Source organism: Pongo pygmaeus, chromosome 20, assembly GCF_028885625.2.
Source record: "Pongo pygmaeus isolate AG05252 chromosome 20, NHGRI_mPonPyg2-v2.0_pri, whole genome shotgun sequence".
NCBI classification, from domain to species: domain Eukaryota; kingdom Metazoa; phylum Chordata; class Mammalia; order Primates; family Hominidae; genus Pongo; species Pongo pygmaeus.
Window position 1 is genome coordinate 43,767,635 of NC_072393.2, and position 15,934 is coordinate 43,783,568.

General features: G+C 52.9%; 1 protein-coding gene across 1 annotated transcript; it reads right to left on the reverse strand.

Moving 5' to 3' along the window:
* Positions 1-7,410: 7,410 nt before the first annotated feature.
* On the reverse strand, positions 7,411-12,785 carry PPP1R14A (protein phosphatase 1 regulatory inhibitor subunit 14A). The gene is made up of 4 exons (XM_054462543.2): positions 12,317-12,785; positions 9,077-9,157; positions 8,484-8,516; positions 7,411-7,621 (listed from the first exon to the last, which is right to left on the reverse strand). Exons 1-4 carry the CDS (start codon positions 12,515-12,517, stop codon positions 7,493-7,495), a joined length of 444 nt encoding a protein of 147 aa, XP_054318518.1. The 5' UTR covers positions 12,518-12,785; the 3' UTR covers positions 7,411-7,492.
* Positions 12,786-15,934: the final 3,149 nt, after the last annotated feature.

Consider the following 15,934-nt stretch of genomic DNA (forward strand, 5'->3'; position numbering starts at 1 on the left):
CTGGGAAGTGGAAGGTTGCAGTGAGCCGAGATCGCGCCATTGCACTTCAGCATAGGCGACAAGAGCAAAAAATCCGTCTCAAAAAACAAAGAAAACAAAACAAAACAAAAAAAGTAAAAAGGAGAAACGAAAATAAAAACAAAACAAAACAAATAAATAAAATAAAATAAAACCAATTCACATAGCCACGAGGGGGCGCTGAGGCCTCACGTCCACACGCAGAGGGCTGCGGTGCTTGGAGACAACGTGGCCACCTGGGAGTACGGTTCTTGGGCAAGCGCCTACTGTGCGCCCGGCGCCGTTCTACACAGGAACACAGGGCTATTCAAGGTAGGCGAGGAGCTAATATTCTGAAGATGGTGGTGGGGGGCGGTGAACAGACAATAGAATAGACAGACCAGAGCGTAATAATTTTTTTTTTTTTTTTGAGATAGGGTGTTGCTCTGTTTCCCAGGCTGGAGTGCAGTGGCGCAATCATAGCTCACTGCAGCCTCAAACTCCTGGGCTCAAGCAATACTCCCACCTCAGCCTCCAGAGTAACTAAGAACACAGGTGCGCACCACCACGTCTAGCTAATTTTATTTTTTGTAGACACAGGGTCTCCCCTGGGCTGGTCTGGAACTCCTGGCCTCAAGTGATCCTCCTACCTCGGCCACTCAACGTGCTAGGATTACAGGCGTGAGCCACCACGCCTGGTCAATAAATTCTATAAAAAATAAATAAATCAGCAGGGCATGGTGGCTCACGCCTGTAATCCCAGCACTTTGGGAGGCCAAGACAGGTGGATCATGAGGTCAGGAGTTCAAGACCAGGCTGGCCAGGATGGTGAAATCCCGTCTCTACTAAAAACACAAAGAAATTAGCTGGGTATGGCGGCAGGTGCCTGTAATCCCAGCTACTCAGGAGGCTGAAGCAGAGAATTGCTTGAACCCAGGAGGTGGAGGTTGCATTGAGTAGGGATCACGCCACTGCACTCCAACTTGGGCAACAGAGTGAGACTCCGTCTCCAAAAAAATTAAAATCAATCAATCAATCAATCAAGTGGCAGGATAGTGACTGAGGGTGCTCCTTAGATTAGGTGCTGCAGAACACCTCTCTGAGATGACGTCTACATGACGGTGAGGATGAGAGAAACCTGGGGAGAACTGCAGGCAGAGGCAATGTGGCCATGGGTCATGGAGGGGGCGGCAGGTGGGTCTGAGGACAGGAGAGAAGCTGGTGTCGGTGAGGGTCAGACAGCAGAGGGCTGAAGGCAGGAAGGTGACAGGGCACAGTGTGGCCAGGAGGACTACCAAGGAAAGGCTGTGAAAAGCAGTGACATGAAATGTCTTCAGGATGGGTTTTTATTTTTTATTTATTTAGTTTTTTTGAGACGGAGTCTCGCTCTGTCACCCAGGCTGGAGTGCAGTGGCGTGATCTCTGCTCACGGCAAGCTCCGCCTCCCAGGTTCACGCCATTTTCCTGCCTCAGCCTCCTGAGTAGCTGGGAGTACAGGCACCTGTCACCACGCCCGGCTAATTGTTTTGTATTTTTAGTAGAGACGGGGTTTCACCTTGTTAACCAGGATGGTCTTGATCACCTGACCTCGTGATCCGCCCGCCTCAGCCTCCCAGTGTTGGGATTACAGGCGTGAGCCACTGCGCCCTGCCTTTTTTTTTTTTTTTTTTTTTTTCCGAGATGGAGTTTCGCTCTGTCGCCCAGACTGGAGTGCAGTGGCATGATCTCGGCTCACTTCAACCTCCGCCTCCCGGATTCAAGCAATTCTCCTGCCTCAGCCTCTGGAGTGGTTGGGACTACAGGCGTGCACCACCACATCCGGCTAATTTTTTTTTTTTTTTTTTTGTATTTTTAGTAGACACGGGGTTCCACCGCACTGGCCAGGCTGGTCTCCAACTCCTGACCTCAGGTGATCCTCCTGACTCGGCCTCCCAAATTGCTGGCATGACAGGCATGAGCCAGCACGCCTGGCCCAGGGTGAGTTGTTAAATGGCCGGCAAGTTGTCTCACGCCTGTCATCCCTGCACTTTGAGAGACTGAGGCAGGAGGATCACTTGAGATCAGGAGTTTGAGAACAGCTTGACCAACATAGTGAGACCTCATCTCTACAAAATATTTAAAAATTATGTGGGCATAGTGGTGCACACCTGTAGTCCCAGCTATGTGGGAGGCTAAGGCAGGCGGCTTGCTTGAGCCCAGGAATTAGAGGCTGCAGTGAGTTATGATTGCACCATTGCATTCCAGCTGGGGTGACAGTGAGACTCTGTCTCTAAAAAAAAGTAAAATAAAAAAAGCAAAGAGTAATGTTCGGAATGTCTGTCTTGTTGGTACAAAAGGGGTGACTAGAACATAGCTTCACACTTGTTTGTATTTGCAGAAAAAAATATTGCAGTAATACTAAGAAATTGATTTTCTTTTTCAAATGGTGACCTTTGGAGGAAAGAGGAAGAGAGAACAGGGTGGATGGAGGTTAGGGTGAGAGTGAGAAAAGGCGTTGTCTGGCTGCTGAGTGGGAAACGGACCACAGACGGTGGGAGGCAAGGAGCCAGCTGGGTGGGGAGGCGAGTGTGGCTACAACGGTGGGCGGGGGGGTGCATGGTGGGTCAAGTACACTGTGTCTTTTGGGGCTTTTTTTTTTTTTTTTTGAGGCGGAGTTCTGCTCTCGTTGCCCAGGCTGAAGTGCAATGGCGCGATCTTGGCTCACTGCAACCTCTGCCTCCCGGGTTCAAGCTATTCTCCTGCCTCAGTCTCCCGACTAGCTGGAATTATAGGCATGTGCCACCACGCCCAGTTATTATTATTATTTTTTGTATTTTTAGTAGAGACGGGGTTTCATCATATTGGCCAGGCTGGTCTCGAACTCGTGACCTCAGGTGATCCACCCACCTCAGCCTCCCAAAATGCTGGGATCACAGGTATGAGCCACTGCTGGTGGCCCCTTTGGGGCTTTTCTGTATCTGAAAGCCTGTGGTTCAGTGTTCCCAAGGGACTTCCTGCTGGCCAGAAATGGTGACCATAGGAGCTAATGATCAGTCCCCTCCTCACAATGACAGAGTTGATAACAATGCTTACCATGTGCCTGGTCCTAGCCTATTCTCTGCATTTAAACCTCACAACAGGCTGGGCGTGGTGTCTCCCACCTGTAATCCCAGCACTTTGGGAGGCCAAGGCGGGTGGATCGCTTGAGCCCAGGAGTTTGAGACCAGCCTGGGCAACATGGTGAAATCCTGTTTCTACAAAACGTACCAAAATCAGCTGGGTTTGGTGGTGCGTGCCTGTAATCCCAGATGCTTCGGAGGCTAAGGTGGGAGGATCATTTGAGCCCCTGAGGCAGAGGTAGCAGTGAGCCAAGATCACACCACTGTACCCCAGTGTGGGTGGCAGAGTGAAACCCTGTCTCGAAAGACAAAATAAAACAAAACCTCGCAATAATCCCTGGAGGTAGGTACTATTAAAATCACCTTCATTTTACAGATGTGGACACAGACACAGAGAGGTTAGGTGACTTTCTCAAGATCACACAGCTAGGAAGTGACACTTGAATCCAGGCAGTAATCCAAAATCCATGCTCTTAACCACTAACCACTGTGGTGTGCCGTTTCCCAATTCTTTTCCTTTTTTTTTTTTTTTTTTTTGAGACAGGGTTTTGCTCTTGTTGCCTAGGCTGGAGTGCAATGGCCCAATCTCGGCTCACCGCAACCTCTGCCTCCCGGGTTCAAGCCATTCTCCTGCCTCAGCCTCCCAAGTAGCTGGGATTATAGGCAAGCGCCACCACGCCCGGCTAATTTTGTATTTTTAGTAGAGACGGGGTTTCTCCATGTTGGTCAGGCTGTTCTCAAACTCCCAACCTCAGATGATCCACCTGCCTCGGCCTCCCAAAGTGCTGGGATTACAGGTGTGAGCCACCGTACCCAGCCCTTTTTTCTTTTCTTTTTTTTTTTTTGAGACACTGCTTCGTTACCCAGGCTGAATGCAGTGGTGTGATCGACCTCCTGGGCACAGGCCTCTGACCTTGGCTGGGATTACAGACTTGAGTCACCCCGCCTGGCCTCCCAGTCCTTCACTGTAGCATTGTTCTCAGTTAATTGTATTGCCCTTTAGATTGGTTATCTCCAAGGATTGCGAGCAATCATTAAGACCTTAGTATGAATTAGCCAATATTTTCCCATCACTGAACAATAGCAATTGTTGCTGTGGTTTAAAGGGACCCTGTAGAGCAGGAGTTAAATAGTTGGGCTCTGGAGTCATAATGCCTGGGACTGAAGTCCAGCGCCACCATTTCCCAGCCATGTGACTTTGAACAAGTGACATCCCTAATCTGGGCCTCTGTTTCCTCATCTGCAAAGTACCCATTTTCCAGATGAGGATACTGAGGCCTAACACATGGCACACACAGGACTTTAGAACCTGGGTTTGGAGCACATACCGCCTCCACCAGGACGAGGAACCCAAACGAGGTTCTGTGAGAGAGAAGTAGAAGGGGTTCTGCAGGCCCAAGTGGGGTGTTCTAGGACACAGGCTCAGGAGCTGGGATGTCAGCAGGAGGGACTTGCCCATTCTCTATACAGTGTGGAGGAAAGGGGACACTGGAAGCCTTGGGTCCATCTGCACAGAGACAGCAAGGTCACCTGAACGGCTGGACAGGCCAGGGTGCTCCTGGATGCTCCTCCTCAGGGGGCTCTTCTCTTCCTCCCAGACTGGAGCTCAGACACCCGGGATAAGTGCTTAATCCTGGCAGGGCCACTTGATGGCACAGGTGGGGACAGGGCCCTGGGGTCCCAACTTCAGTCAGTGGAGGCAAGCTGTGAGATGTGCTTTGTCCTTGGTGAGACAGTCCAGCTCTGACCCTGCCCTGGTCCTAAGCACGGCCACAGCCCCACCCCAGCTCCTGATTATACACACCTGGGACCACTGGTCCAACCAGAACCATTAAAATGTTGAAATAGGCCAGGCACGGTGGCTCACACCTGTAATCCCAGCACTTTGGGAGGCCGAGGCAGGTGGATCACGAGGTCAGGAGTTCAAGACCAGCCTGGCCAACATGGTGAAACCCTGTCTCTACTAAAAATACAAAAATTAGCCGGGCGTGGTGGCAGATGCCTGTAATCCCAGCTATTCGGGAGGCTGAGGCAGAAGAATCACTTGAACCCAGGAGGCGGAGGTTTCAGTGAACTGAGATCGCACCACTGCACTCCAGCATGGGTGACAGAGCAAGACTCCATCTCAAAAGATAAAATAAAATAAAATAAAAAAATAAAATAAAATAAAACAAAATGTTGAAATATAGGCCAGGCCTAGTGGCTCACACCTGTAAACCCAGCACTTTGGGAGGCCGAGGTGGGCAGATCACTTGAGGTCGGGAATTCAAGACCAGCCTGGCCAACACGGTGAAACCCCATCTCTACTAAAAATACAAAAAGTAGCCAGGCATAGTGGTGCGCCTGTAATCCCATCTACTTGAGAGGTTGAGGTAGGAGAAATCACTTGAACTTGGGAGGTAGAGGCTGCAGTGAGCCGAGATCACACCACTGCACTCCAGCCTGGACAACAGAGCGAGACTCTGTCTCAAAAACAAAAAAAAGAAAAAAAATACGGCTGGGCGTGGTGGCTCACACCTGTAATCCCAGCACTTTGAGAGGCCAAGGCGGTCAGATCACCTGAGGTCAGGAGTTCAAGACCAGCCTGACCAACATGGTAAAACCCCATCTCTACTAAAAATACAAAAAATTAGCTGCGCACACGTCTGTAATCTCAGCTACTCGGGAGGCTGAGGCAGGAGAATCGCTTGAACCCAGGAGGCGGAGGTTACAGTGAGCCGAGATTGCACCATTGCACTCCAGCCTGGGCAACAAGAGCAAAACTTCATCTTAAAAAAAAAAAAAAAGAAAGAAAGAAAAAAAAAAGACAATGTTGAAATAGAGGGCTGGGCGTGGTGGGTGAATTGCTTGAGCCCAGAAGTCCAAGACCAGTCTGGACAACATAAGGAGGCTTCATCTCTACAAAAAAGTAAAAAAATAGCCAGCCATGATGGCTCACACCTGTAATCCCAGCACTTTGGGATGCCAAGTTGGGAGGATTTATTGAGCCCAGGAGGTCAAGGCTACAGTGAGCTATGATTGCACCACTGCACTCCAGCCTGGGTGACAAAGTGAGGCTCTGTCTCTAAAATAAAATTAGGTCGGGCACTGTGGCTCACCCCTATAATTGCAGCACTTTGGGAGGCCGAGACAGGCTGATAATTTGAGCCCAAGAGTTTAAGACCAGACTGGGCAATACAGCAAGATCCCGTTTCTTAAAAAAAAAAAAAAAAAAACAAAGCCGGGCATGGTGGTGCATGCCTGTAGTCCCAGCTACTTGGGAGGCTGAACTGAGAGGATCACCTGAGCCTGGGGAGGTCAAGGCTGCAGTGAGCCAAGACCGCACCACTGGACTCCAGCCTGGGTGACAGAATGAGACCCTGTCTCATAAAACAAAATAATTTTTTTTAAACAAAATAAAAAAACATAAAATTTTCTTAAAAAGCCACTACCCACTTGTGATGGCCCAGCTGCTCCCTTAGGACCCTCCAGGCCTCTCCATGCCCCAGCATGAAAGGATCAGCCTGGGTTCAATAGGGGGCTTCCCTGACCCAGCTCTGGGGGCCATGGTCCTTCCTGACTGGTGGATGGCCCTGGCAATATTTGGTGTTTTTCCTGGTTCTGCCCCAGTATCAATCCCTCCACCCATAAGTTCAGAGTCCTCAGAGAGGGGTATCCATTTCACAGAACTCCTATGCATCCTTCAAAACCTACCTTAATGTCACTTCCTTCAGGAGGCCCTTCCAGATTTCTTCACCACCCCCAGAGTGAATAGCTCCCTCCCCTCTGCCAAGCTCCCAGGTATCTTGAGCCATTCAGCACACCTTGCTCTGATCCTCACACTCAGGCCCTTCTCCCCCCATAGTGTGTGAGCACCTTGATGCCAGAGACCATCTTCCTCTCATCTTTGCAGCCTCAGTACCAAGGGCCATTATAAGCACAGTGCAGATTTCATGGAGTGGCTGAATGATTTGTTTGCGGTGTGATCACCTGTACTGAGTCAATATCGGTCACCTTTGGTCATGAGCATGCCCCTTGACCCAGATTCCTGCAGGAGCCCGCATATAGGGGCCCTGCTTGCTGGGACTGGGGATGGGGGTGGGGTGGGGAGTTCAAGGGAAGGCGAGGTCTAGGATATAAGTCCCAAGGGCGTGGGCTCAGCAGGGCCCGTTCTCATGCTCTCTGGCCCAGGAGGAGCGATTCTCCATCCAGCAGGCCCAGCTGCAGTGCTGGGACAGGGACATGAGCAGAGGCCACAGGAGGAGAGACGGAGGTTGTGGGGGGAGCTCGGGGAAGCCCATGGTAACCCGGGGGGAGGAAAAACAGCCACACAGTGTTATTGTTACAGAACCATTAAATACAACTTATACACAAGCAAGCTGGGCGGCGTCCAGGAGGGCAGGGAGAGTGCGAGAGGGTCAGGGGTGAGCAGTCCGGGCCCGGTCCTGGAGGGGGCTGAGGCTGCCGTCGTGGGAGGGGCTGGGCTGGCGGAGGCCGGGCTGCCTGTGGAGGCCTTGAAGCTTTGCCAGCAGCTCCTGGATGAAGTCCTGAGACAGGGCGGGGGAGCTGAGAACATGGGAACAGCGCGGGGGCACCCACTGCCCCTGTCCAACCCAGTCCCTGACCTGGGCGCCTCCTCCTGTTCTCTGATTGTGGGGTGGGGGGAGTTAGGGGTGGAGGCTATAGACATAGAGAGAAAAGTAAGCCGGGAGAAAGACAGAGATGGGGAAAGAGCAATGGGAGGGATGGAGAGAAAGAGCTAGGAAGAGAGATAGAGATCCAAGGAGACAGATACGGAGTAGGGGAGGGGGAGAAACAGACAGAGAGAGAAACAGACATGTAGAGATAGAGACAGAGAGAGACATAAGGAGAGAAAGAAACAGACATGTGGAGACAGGTCCCCAGAGATAGATCCAGGGCGAACAGAAATGCAATGACGTTTGTCCCTAGAGCTAGTTGGAGAAACATGAATAGTTTTCCCTTTTAAAGCAGGGAAGGAAGTGGGAGGGGTTGGGCTGCTCAGCTTCAGGGCCTGGGAGGATGGAGGGCCCCTAGAGGTGGGGAAGGGAGCCCGGGGTGGTGGAGGCAGTGACAGGGGAGGACAGAGGGAGACTGAGCCCGAAGGCTGGCGGCCAAAGGACAGGCACAGGAGAGGCAGAAACAGGGCAGATGGGGGAGGACAGAATGGAGACCCCTCAGCAGATGGGGGAGAGAGGGAGAGAGGGAGAGAGACAAGGAGGAGGACAAAAGACACCCCTGGAGACCAGAAAGAGCTGCGGAGGGCAGGTTGGGGCCGGGGGTGGGGGGCCGGGTGGTGTTCCCCAGAGACCCTTTTGCCAGCTTCTTCCCCCTCCCCCATCACAGTACTTGGGGCCAGAACAGGGAGAGAATGAGGGAGAGAAAACTCACCTCGACGGGTTTCCCACATGACTTCAGGAGTCCCTAAAACCCCCAAACAAAAACAAAACAAAACAAAACAGTAAATGACTAACACCTACTCCCCTCCAGCCCCTTCCCTTTCCCAAAAGGCCCCAGCAGCAAGACAAATGGAAGTCAGACTCCAGGGTGGACTGCCCACCAAGCTTCAATAGAAGAACAGAGCCCAAGGGGCATGTGGATCGACTCAGGGCAGGGGTGAGTCACTAGATCCAGAGAGGGCGAGAGGGTCACACAGCACTTCTCTCCTCCAAAAAGGCATAAGCCATGAGCAAGGACATGGCTGCCAAACTGCCTGGGTTCGACGCCCAACTCTGCTCCTTCTGAGCTGTGTGATGCTGGGCAAGGGCTTCAACCTCTCTGGGCCTCATTTTACTCATGGGGAAAATGGAGCTCACACTAGCACCTGCTTCGGAGGGTTTTGTGAGGGTTAAGTGAGTGAATACGTGTAAAGCCATCACACCAGTGCCCGGCATCTAGTGAGCGCTCAGTAAACACGTGAACTATTGCTATTATTTTTAGGGAGGTGCAAAGTGGGGGGCTGGGGGACACTTCCCCCCACCTACCTGGATTTTCCGGCTTCTCTCCTCTTCACTCTCTAACTCCAACAATTCGTCAATGTTGATCTCATCGGGCATGTCTGCCTCCTAGGGCCAGGGAGGGAGGGGTGCTTAGGATCCCCTTCCCTCCCTCCCTCGCCTTTGTCCAGGGTTCTGCAGGAGCCCCACTGGCCCCAGGGACCAGCTGGCGGGTTCTGGAGCATTAATGTGGCAGTCAGGGACAGCACTGCCAAGGCGGGACATCTGGATGTTGGGGGGGAGGGGTGACAGATGGGCTGAGAGAGCCCCAGGGCCCTGTACCAGCCCGATGCCTGGGTCCTTGGGCCCTGGGAGCCTCGGGGCTGGCACGGGTCTCTCTCGCCTTGGCTCTAGTTCCCACAGAGGAAAACAGGCCTAGTGGAGTCCTGGAATGTCAGATTCTGGGATTCGGGAGAGGGGTTGGCTTCTGCCCTTTCAAGGAAAAGTCTTAGCACTAGGTGCGGGGGAGGAGAGGCTGGCAGCCAGCAGCCAGCTGGGGCGGCCCCTTCCCCCAGGGGACAGGAAGGGAGGGGACAGCTTGGGCCAGCCCCCAGGGGGCCAAAATGCAGCCTGGTGAGACCGAGGGAGGACCACCGAGGCCCCTCAAGGTGGGTGGGTGGGATGAGTCACAGCTCAACTCAGCTGCTAAGAGCGGGGCGCTGAGCGTGGCTTCTACAGGCAGTGGCCCAAGTGCAGGCTGGCTCAGTACCCCTGCTGGGAACAGGACCCAGCTGTCCCCAGCTGTCCAGGGAGCAAGAGAGCCTTGGGGTTATGAATCCTTTCCTCCCCAATCCAAAGTCCGGCTGTCGGCTTCAGGCCTGGGGCTTCAGGGCTGGATGGTCCTAGTTCATGTGTGGTGAAGGGGCTTCAGCAAGGACACAGGTGTGTGAGTCTCTGCCAGGGCCACAGCCTGATGCCAAGGGCCTGGGGCTGGCTGAGGATGCACAGGGACCCGGCATTGTGCAGTGGCTTCGTATAGTGGCCTGTGGTCCTGCAGGTGTGAGGTGTGTGGCTCTGGCTTGGGTGTGTGACACATCAGCATGTGTCCACAATCAGCTGTGGGGCCCACCACCCAAGAATGGCCTCATAGATGCCACCTGCCACTAGCAACCAGATTGGTTCACTTGTATGGGCCCAGGTGTGAGTCTGAGAACAGAGGGACTGCATGTCGTCGTGGGAGAAGGGCCATGCCTTCCACCATTGTTGCACCATGAAGAGGAGGACTTGTGGGTCCTGTGTACAGTGTAGCATACAGAAGTCACAGAAGGCCAGGCACAGTGGCTCACCCCTGTAATCCTGACATTTTGGGAGGCCGACAAGAGAGAATTGCTTGAGCCTAGGAGTTCAAGATCAGCCTGAGCAACATAGTGAGGCCCCATCTCTTTTTCTTTTTTCTTTTTTTTTTTTTTGGGACAGAGTCTCCTTCTGTCACCCAGGGTGGAGTGCCATGGCACGATCTTGGCTCACTGCAACCTCCGCCTCCCAGGTTCAAGTGATTCTCCTGCCTCAGCTTCCCAAGTAGCTGGGATTACAGGTGCCTGCCACCATGCCTGGCTAATTTTTGTAATTTTAGTAGAGACGGGGTTTCACCATGTTGGCCAGGCTAGTCTCGAACTCCTGACCTCAAGTGATATGCCCACCTTCGCCTCCCAAAGTTCTGGGATTACAGGCGTGAGCCACCATGCTCGGCCAGTGAGGCCCCACCTCTAAGGAAAAGAAAAAAGAAGTCACTGAAAGTGTGACTTCAAGCAGAAACTCAAGTGATGAAGTACCTGTGTCTGTCAATACATGTAGCTGTGGCTTAGGCTCTTGTGTGCCTGTGAGCAGCGGTAGGTTCTGTGGTTGTATGTCCACCTGTTCCTATAGCTTACAGTTTTTTGTTTGTTTGTTTGTTTTTGAGACGGAGTTTCGCTCTTGTCGCCCAGGCTGGAGGGCAATGGCAGGATCTCGGCTCACTGCAACCTCCGCCTCCCAGGTTCAAGCGATTCTCCTGCCTCAGCCTCCCGAGTAGCTGGGATTACAGGCACACGCCACCACACCCGGCTAATTTTGTATTTTTTAGTAGAGACAGGCTTTCTCCATGTTGGTCAGGCTGGTCTCAAACTCCTGACCTCAGGTGATCCGCCCGCCTCGGCCTCCCAAAGTGCTGGGATTACAGGCATGAGCCACCGTGCCCGGCACTTATACAGTTTTATGTCTGGGTGTAGTTATAAATTCTGTCGGGTTTTGTTTGTTTTTGAGATACGGTCTCGCTGTTGCCCAGGCTGGAGTGCAGTGGCGCAATCTTGGCTCACTGCAACCTTGGCCTCTCAGGCTCAAGCAATCCTCCCACCTCAGCCTCCTGAGGAGCTGAGATTACAAGTGCGTGCATGCCACCACGCCCGGCTAAGTTTTAAGATTTTTGGTAGAGACAGGTTTTCCCCATGTTGCCCAGGCTGGTCTTGAACTCCTGACGTCGCAATCCTCCTGCCCCGGCCTCACAAAGTGCGTGAGCCACTGTGCTGGGCCAATTTCTGTTGTTTTATGTCTTTGAGCTGCTGTGGATCAGTGCTTATGCTTGAAGGTGGTCATAGTTTTTTCTTTAGGAGATAAGGAAGGGCCGTAACTTGAGTCATTTTGTGTTCCAGTGGGGTTGTGCTGTGTCTGCCTACACTGTGGCCCACGCCGTTGTGTCTGCGGGTGGCTGTGGCTGTAGCATATGTTGAACTGCAGGTGACCCCCCCCGCCCCCGCTTGTGTCCTTGTGGGTTTGTGCATGGCTGTTACTTCTGGGCTGTGTCCGTGAGTGGCTATAGCTTCCTTCACTGTGCACATCTGTGTCTGCTTTTGCTTCCTTTGCCGTGGGTCTCTGTGTGGCTGTATCTCCCCTGTCACCATGTCTATGTTTGGCTTTATGACACCCCCCTTCCCCCACTCTTTCTCCAGACGTGGCGGTTTCAGCTCAACTTAGCCTCCTCCCTCCTCATATGCTAAACCCCTGGCCCTCCCCAGGCGTTTGGACACATCTCTGGAGACCCAAGTGTTTGTGTGTTGCTCTCGGTGTGTCCACAAGCACAATGCCATAGAGCACGGACGGCCAGGCCAATGAGTGCCCGGCCCTGGGGCACTCGTTCTCTTGTGCAGACCAGGCTGGCCGTGCACCAGCGAGTGTGCACCGAGATCCCAAGGGCGTGGGGTCTCTGCGCCCAGGCTCTGTCCCCGACCACCCCCGAGCTCTCCCCGGGCTCACCATGCCGCGGTACAGCTCCTCCAGGCGCCCGTCGATCCACTTCTCCACGTCCAGCCGCCGCTGCAGCTCCCGCCGGTCATACTTGACGGTGACGCGCGCGTGCCGCTTCTGCAGCCCCCCGGGACTACCCCCTGGCCCGCGGGCCCGCGATGGAGACTGCAGCTTGCTCAGCACGCGCTTGCCCAGCCGCTGAGCTGCCATCGCGCTGCTGGACCCAGCCTGGCCCCGCGCTGTGCGCCTTCGCCTCGCGCCCCGGGTGCTTCTTACGGGCCGGGGCGGGGCTAGCCGGGGGCGGGGGCTCGGGCTCGCCGGGAGGTCTGCCCCGCCCCGGACGCCTCGGGCCTCAGTTTCCCCGTCTGCAGTGCGAGAGTAGGCCGCTGCGCCGGCTTGAGGCACGCAGTCGTGCGGGGTTCAGGTATGCGCGGGGACCCAGAGCCCCGGGCGGGTCCCCCTGCGTCGGGGGCTCCCGGGCCGGGATCCCGTGGGGCGGGGGCCCGGGACAGACACTCGGGACCCGGCCTGTCTGCGCCCTCTGGCGGTGGCGGGGGGGGGGGGTGGTGCGGGAGCGCCTGCGCCGCTGTTGCTGTAGAAGGTCGAGCGGTCACTTGTTCCTTCGTTCATTCATTCACTCATCCATCCATTTGTTTGTTCACTCATTCCGTTCAACGAATTTTTTTTTTTTTTTTTTGAGTCGGTGTCTCTCTTTGTCGCCCAGGCTGGAGTGCAATGGCGCGATCTCGGCTCACCGCAACGTCCGCCTCCCAGGTTCAAGCGATTCTCCTGCCTCAGCCTCCGAAGTAGCTGGGATTACAGGGATGCACCACAACACCCGGCTAATTTTTGTATTTTTAGTAGAGACGGGGTTTCGCCATGTTGGCCAGGCTGGTCTCGACCTCAAGTGATCTGCCTGCCTCCGCCTCCCAAAGTGCTGGGATTACAGGCGTGAGCCGCCGCCCCTGGCCCCGTTCAACGAATATCTATTAAGTATCCACTCTGTACCAGACACTGCTTTACGCTCCAGGGATAGAGCAGAGAACAAAACAGACAAGCCCAGTTCCACGCAGTTGACAGTTGTAGCCGGGACACATGAGAAACACAGTAAGTACGGTATTATACAGTTTATTATCATATAAGTGCTTTGGAGAAATATAAAGCAGAAAAGGAGAAATGGAGTGAGGGTAGGGTTGAAATTTTAGCGAGGGTGGCCAGGGAAGTCCCTTACTTCAAAACAGTCTTCCCACTTCTAATTATAAGCAGCAAGAATTATACTCTAAAATTTAAATGTGGCTGGACGCAGTGGCTCACGCCTGTAATCCCAGAACTTTGGGAGGCCAAGGCGGGTGGATCACGAGGTCAGGAGTTCAAGACCAGCCTGGCCAACATGGTGAAACCCCATCTCTACTAAAAATACAAAAATTAGCTGGGCCTGGTGGCACATGCCTGTAATCCCAGCTACTCGGGAGGCTGAGGCAGGAGAACTGCTTGAACCCGGGAGGTGGAGGTTGCGGTGAGCCAAGATAGCGCCATTGCACTCCAGCCTGGGCAACAAGAGCGAGACTGTCTCAAAATAAATAAATAAATAAAATAATAATAAATAATTTTTTTAAAAAGGCCAGGCACGGTGGCTCATGCCTGTAATCCCAGCACTTTGAGAGGCCAAGGTGGGCAGATCACGAGGTCTGGAATTCAAGACCAGCCAGGCCAACATGGTGAAACCCCATCTCTACTAAAAAATACAAAAACAAACAAACAAACAAACAAAAAAAGCCAGGCGTAGTGGTGTGCACCTGTAATTGCAGCTACTGGGGAGGCTGAGGCAGGAAAATTGCTTGTACTCAGGAGGCAGAGATTGCGGTGAGCCAAGATCGCACCACTGCACTCCAGCCTGGGTGACAGAGCAAGACTCCAACTCAAAAAAAAAAAAAATTGTAGAGACAGGGTCTCCCTATGTTGCCTAGGCTGTTCTCCAATTCCTGGGCTCAAGCAATCCTCCCACCTCGGCCTCCCAAGGTGCTGGGATTATAGGCATGAGCCACCTCACTCCACCAACCAGCCATAATGTAAAACTTTTGAGTTTCAAAGAACATCATCAGGAAAGTGAAGAGACAACCCATAGAATGGGAGAAAAAAATTGCAATCATGTAACTCATAAGGTGCTGGGATGAGCCACCACACCTGGCCGAACTGTACACTTTAAAAAGGTGAGTTGGGCTAGGCACAGTGACTCACGCCTGTAATCCCAGCACTTTGGGAGGGCAAGGTGGGTGGATCATCGGAGGTCAAGAGTTAGAGACCAGCCTGGCCACCATGGTGAAACGCCATCTCCACTAAAAATACAAAAATTAGCTGGGCATGGGGGCACATGCCTGTAATCCCAGCTACTCAGGAGGCTGAGGCAGGAGAATCGCTTGAACCTGGGAGGGGGATGTTGCAGTGAGCTGAGATCACGCCATCGCACTCCATCCTGGGCAACAAGAGTGAAACTCCATCTCTAAATAAATAAAGGGTGAGTTGTATGGTATGTCAGTTATATCTCAATAAGACTGTTTTTTGTTTTGTTTTGTTTTGTTTTGTTTTTGAGACAGTCTCGCTCTGTTGGCCAGGCTGGAGTGCAGTGGCACAATCTCAGCTCACTGCAACCTCTGCCTCCCAGGCTCAAGCAATTCTCCTGCCTCAGCCTCCCGAGTAGCTGGGATTACAGGGGTGTGCCACCACGCCTGGCTAATTTTTGTATTTTTAGTAGAGACGGGGTTTCACCATGTTGGCCAGGCTGGTCTTGAACTCCTGACCTCAGGTAATCCACCTGCCTCGGCCTCCCAAAGTGCTGGGATTACAGGCATGATCTACCGTGCCGGACTTCAATAAAGCTGTTTTATTTCAAAATTAAAAACAGTCCAGGCGCCACGGCTCACATCTGTAATCCCAGCACTTTGGGAGGCTGAGGTGAGTGGATCATCTGAGGTCAGGAGTTTGAGACCAGCCTGACCGACATGGCGAACCCCTCTCTACTAAAAATGCAAAAAAATTAGCCAAGCATGGTGGTGCACCCCTGTAATCCCAGCTACTCGGGAGGCTGAGGTGGGAGAATTGCTTGAACCTGGGAGGCAGAGGCTGCAGTGAGCTGAGATCGCGCCATCACACTCCAGCCTGGGCAACAGAGCAAGACCCCATCTCTAAAAAAACAAAAATAAAAAACAACTATCCATAGCTCCCCATGGCCTTCAGTCTAAAGGCCAAACTCTTTGGTTTAGCAGTCCCAGCTCTGCCAGGGACAGTCCCATTTCAGCACCAGCACCTTTCACTCGCAGTTCCCTCTGCCAGGAAGGTTCTTCCCTAGAATATCAGCAGGGCTCACTCCTTCACCTCCCTCCAATGTCACTGTTCAGTGAGGTCTTCCCTGGCCACGCTATTTCACACTGCAACTCTCGTGCCCCTCACCCAGCTCTGTTTCATACATAACACTTACCACTTTCTAACATTTGAGATATATCTATATCTATATCTATACATCTATATCTATCTATCTATCTAATCTATCTATATCTATATATCTATCTATATCTATCTATCTATCTATATATATATTTTTTTTGAGATGGAGTCTCGCTCTGTCGCCCC

Bases quoted from the DNA above. Each gene is read 5' to 3' on its own strand.
- PPP1R14A (XM_054462543.2), bottom strand. From the start codon at position 12,517: ATGGCAGCTCAGCGGCTGGGCAAGCGCGTGCTGAGCAAGCTGCAGTCT. The intron at 8,517-9,076 runs GTAGGTGGGGGG...TGGGGGTTTTAG, and splicing joins AGAGAAGCCGGAAAATCCAG to GGACTCCTGAAGTCATGTGG. The intron at 7,622-8,483 runs GTGAGTTTTCTC...GCCCTGTCTCAG, and splicing joins CATGTGGGAAACCCGTCGAG to GACTTCATCCAGGAGCTGCT.